At 46.3% G+C, this 19,755-nt stretch overlaps 1 protein-coding gene across 5 annotated transcripts in view; it reads right to left on the minus strand.

Moving 5' to 3' along the window:
• The window catches only part of RIOX2 (ribosomal oxygenase 2), a 32,422-nt gene extending 12,904 nt beyond the window's left edge, over nucleotides 1-19,518 (minus strand). The window contains exons 1-5 of one of the 5 annotated variants that reach the window (XM_075908997.1): nucleotides 19,285-19,511; nucleotides 17,127-17,271; nucleotides 11,196-11,631; nucleotides 8,176-8,295; nucleotides 6,558-6,686 (exon numbers count right to left, since the gene is read on the minus strand). In XM_075908997.1, coding sequence (XP_075765112.1) covers nucleotides 6,558-6,686; nucleotides 8,176-8,295; nucleotides 11,196-11,627 — 681 coding nt within the window. In that variant the 5' untranslated portion in view covers nucleotides 11,628-11,631; nucleotides 17,127-17,271; nucleotides 19,285-19,511. Of the gene's footprint in view, nucleotides 1-6,557; nucleotides 6,687-8,175; nucleotides 8,296-11,195; nucleotides 11,632-17,126; nucleotides 17,272-19,173 lie in introns of all 5 variants that reach the window. The other 4 variants (XM_075909024.1, XM_075909014.1, XM_075909004.1 and 1 more) reach the window with 4 other exon arrangements.
• Nucleotides 19,519-19,755: the final 237 nt, after the last annotated feature.

Here is a 19,755-nt window from a genome sequence, read left to right on the forward strand (position 1 = left end):
TAACAGGTCCTGAACCAGGGTGGGACCAGGGGTGGATCGAAGCCAATCCCTATGTGGCCGCCCACTGTGAGGCTCTGCTCCAGCAGCAGCAGAGGGGCCAGCGCTGACCAAGCAGTGATGGGGGGCTGCTCAAGGGAAAGAGGCAGGATGGCACACAGCCCCATGGAAGCGCACCAAGCCCCACAGCTGCCGGGCTGGGCTGTGCTTCCACCCACAGAGTTCTCCAGCCACTGGATCTCTTCTCCCCAGCACTCTCCCTCCCTTCCCTCCCCCCCACTGAGCTTAAACACCATAAATGAGCTATTTGCAGCACTCTGGGAGGGCGGGGGAGGAGTTACTGAGCACAGGGCCCCCAGCTTTTCCTAGGAATGCTCCAGCCTGGGAGCAGCCACGGGGATGCCGAACTACAGACGTTGCCGGGCGACAGAAGTCTGGATTACAACAGTCCAATCTGTGGGGCATAACACACTCAAACATTTTTAATCTTAAAATGTCATTTACTTGCCAGATTCAAGCCACTCTCTAGGCAGACTTGGTGGGCTTAAAAAATTTTTAAGCGAGGACTCTTCAAATAGCTTCTTGAAGTAGTTGAATAAAAGGTCTCCTCTAAATGCAGAATTTCACAGGAGCTAGCAAGATCACTTATGTTTGTCCATTTATAAAGAGCTATGGTTTGTCATAAGAAAACCACATGCGAGTCACTTCCCTTTTCACAAGCTTCCCTCTAATAATAATAAATTGGTTTGGTTATCTATCACCACTAGAAAGGATTCTCTTGTTGATTTGAGGCACAATTAACTTATGTTCCAGCTCACCTTCTAGCTCTCTACAAGGTGTTATCCCTATTAGCAGCTCCCCACAAGAGAGTTACAATAGAAGAGATTAATTTGAATGCTAGCACTGGTGTATTACTTCCTTGCAGAAGGATTCACTGTTAATAACTTTGAATTATCTTGTTTTCCTAAATAATGGGTTTCCAGAGGCACGGTAAGAAACCTTATGAGACAAAATTGTGTGTGTGTGTGTGTGTGGAGGGGCACGTGTGTCACATTGCTGATCTTACATTATGAGGAACACCGGCTAATCACTTGTCCTACCTGATTTACCTTTCTCTAGGCCAGCAGTCAGCAACCTATGGCACACACATGCCATAAGTGGCACACAAACCCATTTTCAGTGGAACACGTGGTGGAAGCTCAGCCCCTCACCTCCCCCCCATGCAATGGGGAGCCTGCGCTGCCGCTTGAACCTCATGGCCTGTGCGTAGCCACAGCATCAGCTCCAGGGGGCAGGCAGGGAGGCTGCTGATGGAGAGAGGCAACTAGTGGGGTCCCCCAAGTGTCTGTCCTGTGACCAATCCCATTCAACTTATTTATAAATGATCTGGAGAAAGGGATAACAGTGAGGTGGCAAAATTTGCAGATGATACTAAACTGCTCAAGATAGTTAAGACTGAAGCAGACTGTGAAGAGCTTGAAAAAGATCTCACCAAACTAAACGACTGGACAAAAAAATGGCAAATGACATTTAAGGTTGATAAATGTAAAGTAATGCACATTGCAAAAAATAATCCCCAACTATACGTACAATATAATACAACTAATTTAGCTACAACTACTCGAGAGAGATCTTGGAGTCACTGTGGATAGTTCTCTGAAAACGTCCACTCAGTGTGCAGAGGCAGTCAAAAAAGCAAATAGAATGTTGCAAATCATTTAAAAAGGGATAGAGAATAAGACAGAAAATATCTTAATGCCGCTATATAAAACCATGTTACACCCACATCTTGAATACTGCGTACAGATATGGTTGCCTCATCTCAAAAGAGATATATTGGCATTGGAAAAGGTTCAGAAAAGGGCAACAAAAATTATTAGGGGTTTGGAACAGGTCTCATATGAAGAAAGATTAAGACGACTTGGACCTTTCAGCTTAGAAAAGAAGAGACTAAGGAGAGGAGAGGATAGAGGTGTATAAAATCATGACTGGTATGGAAAAAATGATTAAGGAAAAGTTATTTACTTATCCCCACAAGATAAGAACTAGGGGTCACCAAATGAAATCAATAAGCAGCAAGTTTAAAAACACAAAAGGAAGGTTCTCTCCATTCAGTGCACAGTCAACCTGTGGAACTCCTTGCCAGAGGATGTGGTGAAGGCTAGGACTTTAACAGGGTTCAAAAAGAGCTAGATAGATTCATGGAGGATAGGTCCAGCAATGGCTATTAGCCAGGATGGGTCGGAATGATGTCCCTAGCCTCTGTTTCTCTGGAGGTGGGTGACAAGGGATCGATCACATCAGGATTACCTGTAGCGTTCCCTCCCTCTGAGGCATCTGGTATTGGCTAGATGGACAGTTGGTCTGACCCATTATGGTTGTTCTTATGTTCTAAGCCACAGAGGGAAGTTACAAAATCACATATTGTGCTGCAAAACATGGAAAGCCATTTACAGACAGAGAATATATAAGAGGCTTTTCTCAGTTGTTTGGATGTTTTGTTCAACAGGTTGGCCAGTAAAGACACTATCATCTCCAGAATAAAAGATTTGCCTGTGTCTGCCAGGTCAGTGCCGAGGCGCATAGATGAAATGGCAGAAAACATTAACAAACAACAAACAGCGACATTAAAAGATGCAGAGGTATTTAGTGTCATGCTTGGTAAATGCGTGGATATAAATGACTAACTGTGGTTATCAGTGCATGTGAGATACTATGACTCAAAAGTTCAAGAAAAGCTATGCTGCCTAAAAGCCATGCATGGCACAACAACAGGGGAAGATATGGCAAAGATGTTTGTTAATCATTTTGAGGAAAGAGGAATTATTGACATTAATATTTTCTGTGACAACTGATAGTGCCCCTGCTATGGTCGGAAAACGGAAGGGATTTGTAAAGATTATTGAGGATCAAACTGGCCACCTGACGGTAAATTTTCATTGTATTATTATTATTCAAGAAAATCTTTGTGCCAAGATTTCTAACTCTGAGCTTAATAATGTGACGACTACAGTGGTGAAGATCGTGAATTTTCATGTTGCTCAATCTGTCTTGGCACATCAGCAGTTTCAAGCTCTGCTTGAGGAGATGGACAGTGAATACGAGGACATTCTGCCTCACAGCAATGTTCATCGGGTAAGTCGTGGGAAGGTTTTGACACGCTTTGTGGACTGCCTTGATGCAATCGAGATCTTTTTGTCAGAAAAAGATCAAAACTACCCTGCACCGGATGTTGACAAGTGGCTCATGCCACTAACGTTTCTGACATCACCGCGCATCTAAACAAACTCAACCTTGACCTGCAGGGCGCAGGCCAAACTGTTATGGGTCTTTTTGAAACATGGAAGGCATTTGTTGCGAAATTTGCCATTTTTTCTCAGGACATTGACACCTTGATTTTCTGCTATTTCCAACACCGTAAAGAACTATTGAAACATCGTGCCATCAGTGCTGCTGAGATTAAAACGTACATGAGAGAACTTGCGTCGGAACTTTATGCTAGATTTCAAGATTTCCAACGTTTTGGCACGTTTTCCTTTCCAGACAATTTTGATACCAATGACATAGATTTGACAGTGTTTCAGTGAATGGGTGTTGAGGATTTCGAAATGCAGCTCATTGAATTACAATGCTCAGACTTATGGATCTCGAAGTTTAGAGATCTGTGGCACACACTTGAGGCTATGGAGAGAGATCTCGATCATGACCTGTTGGAATTCCCTGGCTGTGAAATTCGACTGTTTGAAGAAATGAAAAGCACCACACACACAATCGGGGACACTGGGTATACAAATATTGAGTGTTCTTTAATGCATTCGTATAGGCCAAATTCTGATATCATACTGAGTAGCACTTGAGCTCCATGAGTAATCACATTGAAGTCATTAGACTTTTTGTGGAGATTAATGAGATTAAGAACAATACAGCCTGGTCCACAATATGCATGAAAATAAAAAGGAACTCTATTCATTAGACTCGGGAGAAATCTTACAACCCTCGCCTCCTATTAAAGCAAAAGAAACAAACAAAATCTCATTTATAATACTCACAACCTATTTACATTCAAGCCAGGTTTGAATCTGTAATAACATACATTTGGGAAAGAACATATTAATGTGAGCTTCTCATGCAGAAACATTGTAGGACTGGGCCTTAAGACTGTCACAAAAGGTAGAGAAGCCCATCCTAGAATCATGGAAATGTAGGGATGCAAGGGACCTTGGGAGGCTGCCTAGTCCAGTTCCCTGGGTTGAGACAGGACCAAGTAAACCTAGGCCTGTGTTTCTCCAATCTACTCTTAAAATCCTCTGATGGGGATTCCACAACCTCCCTTGGAAGCTTATTTCAGTGCTTAGCTATCCTTAGAGTTGGAAAGTTTCTCTAAATATCTAGCCTAGATCTCCCTCGCTGCAGATTAAGCCCATAACTTCTTGTTCTACCTTCAACAGACTCAGAGAATTATTGTTTGCAGTGTTGTTGGTCACAGAATAGTAGAAACATGAGGTGGGTGAGGTAATACCTTTTATTGAGCCAACTTCCTTTGGTGAAATATACAAGTTTTCTTGCTTGTACAGAGCTCTTCTTGAGGCGGGGAGTTTCTCTCTTTCACCAAGAGAAGCTGGTCCAATAAAATATACTATATCACCCACCTTGTCTCTGGAGACTAAGTGACCGCCGTCCTCTTTACAACAGCCCTTAATATAACTGAAGACTAATACCAGATCCCTTTTCAGACTGCATCTCTCAAGGCCAGGGGTTCCCAAACTTTTTGACACGGGGACCAGTAAATCATTCACGAGCTTTCGGACGACCGGTAACATTCATTTGCATATTCAATAAGCGAATTACAAATATGCAAATACAGTGGTTTTGGTCCTCCCAAAGCCCCCAGAGCCAGCTTTAGATACGGCCACCCACAATACTCTTACAGTTAAGGGAATATGGATTGGAAAAATGGACTGCAATCCAATAAAACCCTGCACCACCACATCATGTATTGAAAAGGGGCTCATTTATTTTCAGAAAGCTGACACCATCTTTGGAATTTTTTAATCCATATTCTCATTCCGGATGGTGAATGCATCAGGTTCTCTCCATTCTGACACAACTGTAGTGCCTTTAAACCTCACTGTCAGCAGTGGGGATATTTAAAAGGCACTGCTTTTACATTTTTATTTAGGATCTGCGTGCGCCCTGAACTGTCCCGCTCCCCACTGGCCAATTCCCCTCCCCGCCCCCCCCCCACCAGCCGATTCTCTCCCGATCTCTCCTGGCAAGCCCTGCTGCCCCGGCGAGCTGGTTTCCCCTGGCCCAGCCCCACTGCTCCCACCCCCCCAGCCAGCCCTGCTTCTGCCAGCCGGTTCTCCCCCACCCACCCTGCGATCTCCCCTGGCCACACCCACTGCTCCCTCCTCCCCTCCCCAGCCTTGCTTCCGCTGGCCAGTTCCCCAGCCAGCCCCGTGGTCTCCCCCAGCCAGCCTCACTGCTCCCACCCGCTCCGAGCAGCCTTGCTTCTGCCACCTGGTTCTCCCGCAGTCATACCCACCGCTCCCACCCCCTGATCTCCCCTGGCTAGCCCCACTCTCTCCCCTCCCCCCACCAGCCCTGCCCCGTGATTTCCCCCAGCCATCTTCACTGCCCCCGCCAGCCGGTTCCCACCCCTGCGATCTCCCCTGGCCAGCCCTACTTCCGCTGGACGGTTCCCCTCTATCTCCCCCAAGCACCTCCACTGCCCCGACCCTGATTCCCTGTGCCCCATATCCAACCCCTCCTCCCGCCTCCACAGCCAGCAATAAGAGCCAACCTGGTAACCAACCCTCACTATGCCTCTGCCGGGAGCCTGAAACATATGGCTGCATCCGCCCAGCCCGGCTGAGGGCTTGGGGAACCCAGCGTTGCACGGAAAGACCGGGAGCCCGGAACACCCTGGCAGCCACGCTGAGTCCCAGTATTTTTTTTCCCGCGGCCCGCCCATAGTTTGGGAAACGCTGCTCAAGGCTAAACATACCGTTTTCAACCTTTCCTCATAAGTGATGTTTTCTAAGCTTTGTTTTTGTTACTCTCTTGTCAATCTCTCTTGTCAATCTCTCTTCAATGTTTTTTAAAGTGTGAAGTCTGGGGCACCGCAAAATACTCTAGCTGCAGACTCACCAGAGCCAACTAACACAGAACAATTATCTCCCATATCTTTACATACAACACTGCTGTTAATATATCCCTGAACAATATCAGACTTTTTAGTTCTTGTCAGCAGTACTACTATCTTGCAGGCCATTTTCCATTTTGTAGCTCTACATTTGATTTTTCATTCTTAAATGAATTACTTTGCACTTGTCTTTACTGAATTTCATCTGTTGATTTCAGTCCAAAGTCTCCAAACTGCCTATAGGACCGGACTGCCTGGCTGCCCCATAGGCCAGACTGTTTCCAGTGCTTGGAATGTCATTTTTATAAACACATTCAGAGCAGTCTTCTTAAACAATGTATCAGAACAGCAATGTATTAACACACTATATTTCACAGCTAAAGCCAAGAAAGCCACGTGCAGCAAATACTAGTACCTTTAATATGAATTCATGTGTTGGATTCCCAATGTGATCCTCTGATTCAACATTGTATTCTCGAGCTAACGGCACAGTAGGTTTGTAGAGTCGCCAGTGTTTCTCTCCTTCCAACTGAAGGATAAACACCTGCAAAGGGCCACAAGACAATATGTATCAAAAAGTCATGCTGCTCCTCAAACCTCCAGCTATTCCAATTTTGAACTTTAAAAAATCCAGGGGACCAAGTGAGAAAGATAGGTAGCAAAAACAAAAGAAGTGGAAGTGATGGCATTCCTGGTGATACTCATAGATCTATAAAATTCAAAAAAAATTCTTTGCCAGTCACAGAAGAACACAGAGCATGTGAAATACTTAGTCATGTAACAGTTCCATATGGCACACTGCATTCATCAGAAGACTTTGCAGACAGCTGACAAGTACATTCTGCATATGTTAAGTAGCTGAAGAGTAGGTCTGTGTGTAGCTAAACTGCTAGATGCATTTCACTAAAGTGAAGTTAAAAATTATAATAAAAGCAAGCTCTGATTCACGAGAAGACATTTATACTTGTTATTTATAATATTTCTAAAACTAGAAAATATCTGTTTTATTTTTAAACCATCACAGCTAAAAGAAGAGAGTGTCTGGCAGCATAAGTCCCCAACTTCCGGTTTTGTTTTTTAATACATTTTATTAAATGTAGTAGATGTTTTTGCTATTTTTAAAAGTTAAATGAGGACATGTCTAGATTTGAAGCTTCCCAGGTAGCATTTGCAAACTAGTCGTTGTCAGGTGTGTAAAATCCCATTTAATTAGTTAGCTGCTGGCTGGAACACCTCCCTCCTGTGCCATGACACAGATAGCCTGGCTGGGTTGGAGTACCCCCTACCTGCGGCACAGTGTGGTATGCCAGGCTGGAGCAGCCCCCTGCCCGCGTTGGGGAGGCGGGAGTTTACTCCAGCCTGGCCAGGCTGCTGGTTAACTGTAACCAGTATGCTTACCAGTTAACTGGTTAATCATTTACATCCCTACTCACTGTAGTGTTGTGCTACTAAACAAATAGAGCGTGGGGGTCTATTTCCACTGTACAAGCTGAAGAAAAAATGATTTCCAATTTTTTACAGTTTTAATAACTAGAGGGTCTGTCCCCCAAGAAATACTAGGCAGCTTCCACTGAAGTCAGCAAGCTCTCTCAAGATTAGGCCCTCCATATGTTATTGGTAACAAAGGTATGCTTGCATGTTTTTAATTGATTTTTTTTTTAACCTGACATTGGTCATTTTAAAAAAGATGCCACCTTCTCCACAGGTGTAAAACCACTCCAATGAAAGATAATGGCTGCTGGAAAGTTTCTATAGCTTCTGTCAGCATCAACTGAAAATGTCATACAACCGTTCTGGAACACACATGTAACAGGATATTACCATCAAATTATTCAATGGCATTTCTTTAAAATGAAAGAATGATTGATGTTACTTGACCAAATCTATACCCAAAGAGAACATAAACCTGTCTGCATGTAATTGTGCAGAAAGCTATCCATAAGCGGATCCACTGAATGACTTCCAGAACGTGAACATACTTCCACCCTGGAACACTGCTTGTAAATTTACACAAAGCAAACTTGTTCTCTTACCTCAACATCATCATAGTGGGGAGGAAGACCCTGGGACCCTGGAGGAGTTATGTAAACATTGGAGCCAACCAAAGAGCCAAAGTAGCATTCCAGCTTCTCCTGGATCATCCACAGCTCATCCTTTAAAAAAAAGGAAGTAAATTACTATAAGAAAACATTATTGCTTCAAGCAAGTACAGTGCCTGGTTTTTTTTTTAAAATTAATGTTTCACGTACTACTCTATGTACATATCAATCGACATAGAGCAGTGGTCACCAACCAGTAGATCGGGATCTAATGGTAGATCTTGGAGCTTCTGACAGGTGATGCTGATTGGTCTGGCCAGGAAAGATATCAAGCGCTCGACCCACTGTCATACTGCTCCTGCCTTCTGCCTTGCAGCTGCCCCCCTAGCATCCTCCTGCTTCCTGTGCAGGGTGTAGGAGGGAAAAGGGGGGGAGGGTTCTGATGTCAGGGTGTCCCTCTTTCCCCCAACTTCTGTACCCTATCTCTATCCAGAAAGAAAGGGATGGAGGGAGCTTGGCAATGCAAATCTCTGTCATTCTCACAAACACACACTGTTCTTCACTCATCTCCCAACCCAACACATACACCGGGGGGGGAGGGGGGATTGTTACTTCTTTTACTGCTTGCAAAGTGGGCTGTTTTTGGTTTCTTGGCTGGTCTATGCATTTCATAATTTTCATTTCATTCTCCACATGCTGTCCTTGCCTACAGGCACCACTCCTGCAGCTCCCATTGATCAGTAATGGGGAACTGTAGCCAGGAGAAGCCTGTAGATGAGGGGCAGCACATGGCACCATGGAGCCATTGCTGTACATGCCAGCTGCTCTCAGGAGTGGTGCAGGGCCAGGGCAGGAGTAAGCCTGCCTTAACCCCACTGCTCCACCACCCGGAAGCCGTCTCAGTTAAACAGTGCCCAGCCAGAGCCTGCTTCCTGAACCCCATCCCAGCCCTGAACCCCCTCCTACACCCAACCTCGAGTCCCAGACATGAGTCCCCCAAACACCCAAACCTCTTCCCAGAGCTTACACCCTGAAACGCTTCCTGGACCCCAATCTCCCACCCTGGGCTAAGCCCAGAGCCCTGCGCACACTTCTAACCCCTTGGTCCAAGATAAGAGCTTGCATCCCTACCCCAGCCTGGTGAAAGTGAAGGAAGTGAGGATGAGAGAGGAAAGAGGATGGAGTGAGCAGGGTGAGGCCCTGGAGAAGGGGTGGAGCAGGGGTGGGGCCTCAGAGAAGGGGCAGGAAGGAAGTGGGGCAAGGGTATTTGGGTTTGAGGTAGATCTTATATTGCACTTTAATGGGTGATGCTTTCCAGTCAACCATTAACCAGTGGGGGCTGGATCAGCTCCCCCCTGCCATGAGCAGGGGGCTGCTCCAGCCCCACGGAGGCTCACTGCAGACAGGGGCTGCTCCACTCATGCAGAAAAGCCCCTATCTAAGGCGGGCCTGGGCGTATTGCAGGCACGGACTACTCTGGATGACCAGAGCAGCCCCTGCCTGCAACATACCCAGGCCCACCGTGGACAGGGCTGGAGTAGCCCCTCCCAGCAGTGGGAGGGCTGCTCCAGCCCAACAAGATTTTACATCCCTAGTGGAGTCCAGGTGAAAGGTGCAGAAATTACGAAGAAAGGAAGTGAAGGAAACAGATTCTAACAATAGGGTTAAGGAGAGGGGAAAAAGAAGCCACAGTCAATCAAACTGTGACTAACATCTTAATGTAATCAATATGTACAGTATCTCTACTGTACAAAATAGAATCCCACAGAGAGAATAAAAGGTCACAATCCTTAAATATACCAAATACAACACAATCAAATCATTGTAAGTTCTTCCATTATTCATACAGTTCTAATGACACTGGCCTAGAATCTCTCTCTACTGTTCTCCCCCCCCGCCTCCTCGGACCTTTTCTATGTCAACAACTGGGTATTTAAAGGTTTGCCTCCAATGTAGAGCTATTTGGGGTTAGAACTTTTAGCATCTGTACATCTGTCTTATGGAATTACCCTCTTTAGACCCAAAAATGTATTTTAGCCTTTAAATCAAACTTCCAGACACACGTTTGAAGATATTTTATATTTCAAACGTATTTAAAAGTAACTGAATTACTCTGCGAAAGATGTTGAATGCTAATTACCGCCAAACACTGGTGGTTTTCAGTGAAAGATGCTTTTGTTTCAAACCACTGTGTATGTGACACACTTCCCCCCGTGTGCACACACCCACACACATACCCACACACATCCTTCCCTGTGGCTGGTTCATGCAACAGGTTTGATCATTACATTTTCCAGCCTGAGCCCATCACACTTTCTTGCATTCGGATTGTACAAGAAACAAGTTTTCACACAAAAAATTAATCCAATTTTTTCAGCCAGATTTGAAACATCTTGATCTGCTCTAAAACAGCAACATAAATATTATTCATGAAAAAAATAGTCCTTTGTCCCCAACCAGCTTTTCTTGAAGCCAGGGGATTTTAAACCCATGATTACAGTCAATAGGTTCCAGGCCCCTAAATGACTTAAGTGTTTGTGAAAATTTTATCCCTCACCTTCTAGTTGAACTAGTAAAGTCTCTTGCCTTTAGCACCGGTGATATAAGTTTCAAACCTGAATGACAGCTCCTCATCCAGGTCAGTTACACTAACAATAGGGATGTAAAAAGTAACTGTGTAACTGCTAAAAATCCTAATAGTTACACAAGCTGTGGGCTCTGTAGTGCTGCCATAGCAAAGGGCTGCTAGTCCCGCTCCTGGGGACCAGTGTGTAACCGGGGGGGGGGGGGGGGGGGGAGCCAGACCCACCGGAGACAGAGACTCCCTGGTAGGCCCCAAGAGAGCAGCCCCTGCTGGTTAATCTTTTATACAACTAACTAACAAACAGTATTTCTCTACAAAAATACCCCTTCCATTGCATGAAACTTCTCTAACTCATATTGTAAAGCCAAATCTTAATGCCAGCTACATATCAGGACATGGGCCACAATCCCTAAGCAACTGCAGCGCTAACCTTAAATCTCTGAGGTTGATGAAACTGTATAGTTGCTTTTTTCTGATCAAAGTCTCTCTTCAGCTGCATATAGTTCACTTTGCCATCTTTATTTAAAACCTTCTTTTTACCATTCACACATCTGCAGACATTAATATCTCTTCCATAGTATAAACCCTGGCTGGACAGCTTCTTCAAATCCATTAGCTGGAAGAGAGACTGGTAGCAAGCAGCCACTGAAGAATCATCTCTCTGAATAAGCAGCGGCTTTTGTTCCCAATACTCCTTGAAGAACTCCTCTTGTTTGATGGGAAAGATCAAACTTTCAAAGACACTGTTTGGGCTATCATAGTTCATAGATGATGGAGGGCAAGATACTTCCATCTTTGCTCGTTTACATGGTACATGTACTTTCCTTTCAGTTTCATCTTGTTTTCCTCCTTTCTTGGGCATGTTCCTGTTTAAGGTGATAAAGAAAATAAGGCCGTTAGAAATAAGAGAGTAAATCAGCTAACAGGGTACCAGGATGTGTTGAGGCTTACCCAGAATATGTCAAATGAGCACCAGTTTAATTTAAGTGGAAAGGAAAGGCAGCACTGTCAGATACAGGAGATAAAAATAAAAACAAAATTTGATTGGTTGACCAACAATAACCCCGCTTTTAGGGAAGTCAGTAACTCAGACAGCAGTATGCAACAAAGTGCTGATTACCCCAAAAGGAGCAGACGAAAGTTTTTTGTAAGGGCAGAATGAGACAACAAAAATCTAAAGTCAGCAATTGTCAGGCGAGTGGAGGAGTACCAAAATACCGAAACAGGGTATTTAAGGTTGGCTGAAACAGACCAAGAGTGGACGGGTTGCAAATCCAAAAAGCCAGGTCTGATCAACCACGGCTCCCTCCCCGGCGCTGAATCTCGCTGCCGCACATAAGCTCCGAAAGGGAAACAAACACCTGTTGGGAACAAACACCTGTTGCAACGAAAAATCCAAAGAAAGGAAAAACATAAAGAAAAGAATATCTCCTGAATCTAAGCAATGCTTCTATCTTTCTTAGCATGAGTATTATATATTTGTTAACTCCATAAATTGTTTAAAGATAACTCAGGAGGGTATATCTGTAGGAGAAGTTATTATTTCTTTTTTTTTTTTAACTGTACTGTTTTTCTACTTTTTTTTGTATATTATATTGTCTTAAAAGAATCAAAAATAGTGAATTGATTTAAATGGAAAATTAATTATAAAGTAAATAGAAAAAATAAAAAAATCTTTGTTTGACCCTAAAAAGAAGTATTCCTCTGTCTGCGGTTTCAAATCCTTTAAAGAACCAAACCCGGTTACCGAAACAGCCCACAGTAGCACCTCTCGCTTTAATACACAAGAACCTGGAGCAGGGGAATTACATGAAGAGCTCCTTTCAATTTCTCCTCCTGTACTCCAAAGGACAAGAGAGAACATTCACATGCGCCTCAGTTCCTCTCACAAAGCCTTAGGGATTCCCAAAGACCCATGCTAATTTAGGCCCCAGTCCTGCAACTGGCTCCATATAGGCCCCCAATATCTATGACAGGGCCCTGCCTTGAACACAAGGTTCCATACGCACAGAACGAGCTGCAGAATTATGACCTTTCACAGAGGCAGCGAAGAGGGGGAGCAGGAGCCAGTGCTGGGGGGAGCCAGTTTAAAAATCGGTTCCCCCTCCAGCACTGATTCCACAGGGGGCAGAGGCGCAATGGGGGAAACAGAGTGAGCTGGGACTGAGCAGTCCCGGCTCCCAGATGCTGTGCCTCAGCTTTATAAATTTAGTAAGAGTCTGGCAGCTCTTACTACATTTAAAAAGCAGAGCTGCAGCGAACCCTCTGATCGACTAATTGAGTAGGCAATGGAAATTCCATCGACTCCTCGAGTCGCTTACTAACCACTATTTAACATCCCTAATAGGGATGTAATAGTACAGTCGATTAACCAATAAGCAAAAGCTTATCAATTAATACTACAGATTACATGCATTCTTCCCTCCCCCGCTAGTAAATTTTTTTGCTGGCTGGCCAGCAGTCTGACTCAGGCTTGGCTTGCGTTGGGTCCGGGACCTACCCCCACTATGGCTCTGCATTTAAAATGTATTAGGAGCCAGGCAAGCAGACAGCCCAGCTCAGTTTCGGCTCACACCAGGTCCGGAAGCTTAGACATCCACCCCGGACATGAGCTGCTGCCACCCCACTCTCCTGCCCCTGTATTGGAGGCAACAGCGTAGGGCAACAGGCAGCCGGTCCACAAGGAGAGCTGTTTTTTAAACTGGTTCCTCTCGCAGACCAGCTCCTACCTGGCACCCCACACGGCTGCCTCTAATACAGAGGCAGCAGCACAAAGTGGCGGGGGGGGTTCCTCAGGAGTAGGGTTGGAGGGTACTGGCTGCCAGCCCCATGCCCAGGAACTACAGAATAGTTGAGTAACCGACAAGAATTCATTACGTTAATCAACTTCAATTAACCAATATTTAACATCCCTAATATAACCCCTGTAGTGCAAATGCAGTTCTGCCAGGATCAAAATGCTCACACAGGAGTAACTTATTCCTGTACAGGAATGGAAATAAGCTATACAGGTATAACTGTCCACAACTGAAGTTATAATTATTTTGATACAAAGTCACATAGAAGTGTTTTGGTCAGGCGATCAACACACAGAGTGGGTGCAGACCAGAACTAAGGGCTCGGAAATTGAAAATCAAGACAGACATCCCACATTTAATTTTTTCTCTTCAGAATTTTACGATTTTTCAACGCCACCCATCCCATGACTTTGGGGAGCACTGGAGGGTTAATTTAGGATTGCTGACTGTCTGAGGTTGGCAATACTAGTGCCTCATTTATTTCTGCCTTCAACCTCACAGGCTTGCCTTTACAAAGAAAGTTTGCCGCTTCTAATTTTTGTCAGTAGCACTGAAGCCATAGGCTGACCTTGGTAAAGCCTCCCATGCCTTCCAACAGGAGGGATGGGGGAAGTTAAGCCAACCTGTCCTCTAGGAAGACGGTGGCCTTTTTGTCACCACTGGAGACCCAGAACACACAGGTGCTGGAATGATACTTTAGGGCTGGCTGCTGGGTCACTCCAGCTTCTACCACTGTGCTAGGTCTTCTGCTGTGGAGAGAATGGGAGAGGGGCCAATCCCTGCTGCCATCCCACACCAGGCCTTCCAGTAATCCCCCGGTTCACGTTATTTGGGGGGAAGAGGCTTTGGGCAAGAAGGCAGAGCAAGGTTGAGGTTTGAGGAAAAGGGTAGAGCGGGGGCAGGACCTGTGATGAGAGTGTCACCCTTGGCCCCATGCCTGGGGGACATTGGGAGGTTGCAATAACAAGGACTGATGTACAGCCACTCTGAAATCCTAGCACCTCCAGCTGCTACCTCTGAGAAGAAGTGTAATTATATTAACATTTTGCAGACTAGGAAACTAAGAGAAACACAGGGACTCGACAAGCTCACAAGTCAGTGGCACAGCTGCAAGCAGAATTCAGGAGTTCTTCACTCCCAGACTGTGATCAAACTGCACAATGTTTGTAGAACACACACTCTTCACCCTCCAACAGGTAGTGTTAGTTATTAGGGCTACATTCACAATATGTAGATTCTGCAATTCTCAGGATCCTCAGCTCTGCTTCAGAACATATTACATTCTATTTTTGTGATTTGTGAGTCACTATGACATCCCCTTTGAAGAGGCTGAGTGAGTGAGTCATGATGTCCCTTTGGGACTGCAAGTATTTAATTTGGTTTTAATATTCCCTTAATGGTCTAAGTCATGGATTCCAAGGCCAAATTATCACAATGGTCTAAATATGACTTCCTTTATAACAAAGACCATAGAACTGTCCCAAGCTAATCACTACAGCATATACTTTAGAAAAAACAAATCTTGATTTTAAAATTGTCAGATATAGAGAATCCACCACAACCCTTGGTAAATTGTTCCCATGGCTAATTGCTCTCAACATTAAAAATGTACACCTTATTTCCAGTCTAGCTTCAACTGACAGCCACTGGTTTTTGTTATACCTTTTAGGGATGTAAAAACCCATTAAAATAGTGAATTGGTTAAACAATTAAAATTTTATTATTTAACCAGTTCACCACCCCAGGTGGGAAGGCTGCTCTGGCAGTGCTGGTTAACAGGTTACCATGTAAGCAGGCTGATAATCCTACTACTTACCAGGTAACCAGTTAAATGCTTACATCTCTAATGCCTTTCTCTGATAGACTGAAAAGACTTATTAAATACTAGATTATTTACCCAGCATTGCTCAGATCTTTCGGGGGAGGGGTCTGGGAGAGTGTGTGTGGGGGGGGAGCAGGGTTTTGAGAGGGTGGGGGCAGCTATCAGCTACTCCCCAGGGCTGGTCCAGGATGGTGGGGGCCATGCTGCCCAGACACCAGCTACTCTGCAGCTCTCCATAGCTGCCAGGGAGGCAGGGACTTCTCTCCTGGGCCAGCCAGGGCAGTGGGAACCTGTCCCCTGGACTGGCTAATGGCTGCTCAGCAGTTCTCTGGGGCAGTTGGGGTGCGCTTGCTTGCCAACCACTCTGGTCATTCTGGGGCATAACTGTCCCTGCTATCACAGCCCTCCCTTTCCGTTTGATGAGAAACAATCACATTCCATTCACATCCCATTGTCCTGGCACAGCCAACCCCCGACCTTGCTTTAAGTGAGGATAGGAGAAAGCTGCACACCAAATTTGGTGGCCCTAGCTCTTACCGTTTAAGAATTCTTGAACTCACAGACAGATGCACAAACCCTCTCAAATACATAGCAAATTTGTTCCCCACGTAGATTCTTATAAGACAGGAATCAAGTCACCTCTTTACCTTCTCTTTGTTCAGGTAAATATGGCACTCCTTGAGTCTACTCCGATCAGGCCACTGTTCTCAAACTGCAGATTGGGACCCCAAAGAGAATCACAAACCAATTTTAACGGGGTCACCAGGGCTGACTTGCTAGGACCTGGGGTCAAAGCCGAAGCCTCAGCTCCATTGCCTGGGGCTAAAGTGTGAGGGCTTCTGCTCTGGGTGGCAGGGCTCAGATTTCAGGCCCTCTGCCCAGGGCTGAAGCTCTCAGGCTTCAGTTTTGCCCTCCATGGGGTAGTGGGGCTTTGCCTTTGACCCCAACAGAGTTCCTCCCTCTGGGGTCCTGTATTAATTTTTGTTGTCAGAGAGGTTTCACAGTGCAATGAGGTTTGAGAATCCTGCCATAAGACACATTTTCTAAACCTTTACTAACTCTTTTGGCTCTTTTCTGAGCTCTCTCTCCAATTTATCAACATCCTTCTTGAATTGTGGGCATCAGAACTGGACACAGTATTCCAGCAGCAATCACACCAGTGCCAAATGTAAAGGTAAAAAACCTCTCCACTCCTACTCGAGTCCCATTTTTATGCACCCAAGGATTACACTGGCTTTTTTGGCCACAGCTTCTCACAGAAAAGCTCACATGTTGCTGATGATTCACCAGGATTCCCAAATCATTTCAGAGTCACTGCTTCCCATGGGAGAGAACATCCGCCCACAACCTGCACAGCTGCCTCTGATACAGAAACAGCAGCGTGAAACTCCCTAGGATCTGGTGGGTGCCTGAAGCCAGCTTTTAAGCTGACTCCCTGCACAGACCAGGAGTCTGCATGTAAGGTTATCGGATCAGGTAGCCTGTATGCAGTTACACTTTCACATCTGTAGATCACACCTCAGCAGGGTCATCTCAGGCCTTCAGTCTTGCATGGCAGACAAACAGTATTCCATACATAAAGAATATGGGAATGTGGGGTTTCAGATGAAACTTAATGAATAGCTGTTCTGATACTTCCCCACAATGTGTAACTAGGTGCAGTTGGTTGCTGCATTCTGCCACAGAGAGATGGGCATTTTGGCAGAGTTATATGTATGAAGTAATATTAGTATTCTGGTACCTGGGATGAAAGGTGCTACCAATGGAAGATATGATGCAGTCTGCATATAGTCTTGTTGTTTAACAATGCATGAAGCCTCTACCTCAACCCCAAACACTTTAATAGGGAGGATTTTTCATCATATTACTCCCCTCTTCTTTATCTCCTGCACATTAAACAGAACATTTTAATTGTTACTGCTTTATGCCTGGCCTCAGAAAGATCAGATTTTCAGTAAATGTAGCCAAAATCAATTCCCCTGAATATACACAAACCAACAACAAATTTCCATACATTACAGACATTTACAGATGGGCAGAGTAAGAAAAAAGCTGCTTGAAAACTTACCAGAGTTTGATTAGAAGATATGTACTTTGTTGCTACACAAAGTTGACAGCATGTGTGCACATTAGCAGTTATAAAGTTTTCACTTTTTGAATCCCAACATCTATGGTCATTCAATAATTACTGTCAGGCATCCCTCCTTCCCCCAGTTCCCAACAACTATGGAAATTTAATTTGATACAAATTATTTAAAAATGCTTAGGGCTCATAATTTTGCACAACTGTGAATCATTAAATAGGGGTGGGGGAATGCTTTAAAACAAACATTAAAAATAAAAACCACATCCTGTCAAGCCCATGGTGCCCCAGACATCCCTCCACCCAATCTTGGCCCTGACTAAGAAGTTCCAGGAACCACAATCAGGTGCAACAGAACAAGAGGGGAGGGGGAGAACAGAAGAACAAGGATTTTGACCCCATTTTAAATTTAGCTGTCCTCACTAGGGATGTAAAATCCTGTTTAAACTGTTAACTGGTCAAACTATATGTTCAACCAGTTAACTGCCTGCCAACTCACAGGTAGGGGTCTGCTGCAGCCCAGCTAGGTCAGGCCTGCCACATCACAGGTGGGGGCCTGCTCCAGCTGGGCCAGGCACCAATTAACCAGGCATGGGGGGCAAATTATAGGGGCAGAACCAAGAATATTTCTGGCCCTGGTGCTGGGCTCCATCAAAACTCACCACCTGCCCCCTGCAAGCTCCCTCTGCATGTTCTCCAGCCCAACCCCAAGGTGATTTAAATTGCCACCAGCAGCGCAGTGGGGTTTGAGTGGCTTCTGGATGCTAGCCCCCTCTCCCCGTGGTCAAAAGGTGGAGGTGCAGGGGTCTCCGTGTCATGTGCTGTTCCAGCTTGTAGAACAGGGGAGGCCCAGAGACCCTGCTCCAGAGACAGGGATGCACAGGCAGGTGTAATGAGATCACTCTAGTCCCAGGCTGTGTCTACACTGTAGGCTTTTTGCTCAAGAACAACTGTTTGTGCGCCAAAAATTGCAGAGCATCTACACTGCATGCACGTTCTTGCTCAAGTATATTTACAGTACAGCGCCAGAAAACACGGCTTCTTCCGGATAAGCTATTCCTCTCCCCGTGAGCAAGAGCTCTTCCACAAGAAGGCAGCGTAGACAAGCAACATGAATTTCTTGCGCAAGAAACCCCTCTGGCTAAAATAGCCTCCAGAGCTTTCTTGCACAAGAGAGCATCCACACTGCCATGGCTGCTCTTGTGCAAAAGCACATGGCAGTGTGGACACGTTCTTGTGAAAGACCTTTTGCACAAGAACTCTTGCGCAAAACCGTTCTTGTGCAAGAAGCCTGCAGTGTAGACGTAGCCCCACTGTGCTGCTGGTGGTTCTCCCCCCACCCCACCCCTGGCATTTTATATTACGGGGGGAGGGGGGAGGAAGGTTTCTAGGATCCCCTCTCTCACCCGCAGGAGCAATTACCAGAGAGTGGTGCCCCCAGGTAAGTGTGAGCCACCAACTCCCCCACACTCTCGTGTACCCCAGCCTGCACCCCCCCCCCCACTCTCCCAACCTTGCCTCCAGAGCCCGCCCCCATCCCCCTCTCAGAGCCGTAGGTAGGTGGGAGGGGGAAGGGTGCGGGCTTCGCTCATTCTGGCACCACCAAGGTTTTTGCAAACCTGCCTCCGCGGCCGGCAGGGAAGGGCTGGCGCGGGGGCACAGGGGAGAGACAGCAGCTTGCCCCGGGGGAGGTGGCTACGCTCACCGGGGGCCCGGACTCCTCCAGCGGCTGCAGCAGTGGCCCGCGCGGGAGGGCTGCTCGCCACGTGGCTGCCCAGGGCGGGGAAAGGCCCGAGCCGCCGGCGCACACACTTACCAGGCCGGCGGCCGGGCGCGCTCCGGTGCGTGGGGGCGGGCGGAAAGGGGGGCACCGGGGCCAGGAGGCGACTGATCCGCGCGGCTCTTCCCCCGCAGCTGTGCCTGTCACATGGGCTCGGCTCCTCCCCTCCAGCTGCTGGGCTGGAGGGGGGGGGGGGGGAAGGAGTTTTGGCAGGTCACAGGCTGATCCCCTGGGAGGGGGCCGCGGCAGCGGGTGGAGGACGGCGGCGCTCTTTGGTGGATTTCAAATACCACCCCGTGGCTTGCCAATGGCCTCCAGTAAGCAACGTTGCAAGCCCGCTCCTGTCCATACGCGTGGAGGGGAGGTTGAGTTAAAAGTTGTGTTTGCATGAAGTTACCGTCCCGCACCTTACACCAGCCGTGAGTCAGGGCCCTTGTGATCATGCAGTTTTTAAAGACAATAAAAGTGGTGTCTCTACGCGTCGATCGGTTCGCTGGAGACACGAGG

This window comes from Pelodiscus sinensis, chromosome 1 (genome assembly GCF_049634645.1).
Source record: "Pelodiscus sinensis isolate JC-2024 chromosome 1, ASM4963464v1, whole genome shotgun sequence".
Taxonomy (NCBI): Eukaryota; Metazoa; Chordata; order Testudines; family Trionychidae; genus Pelodiscus; species Pelodiscus sinensis.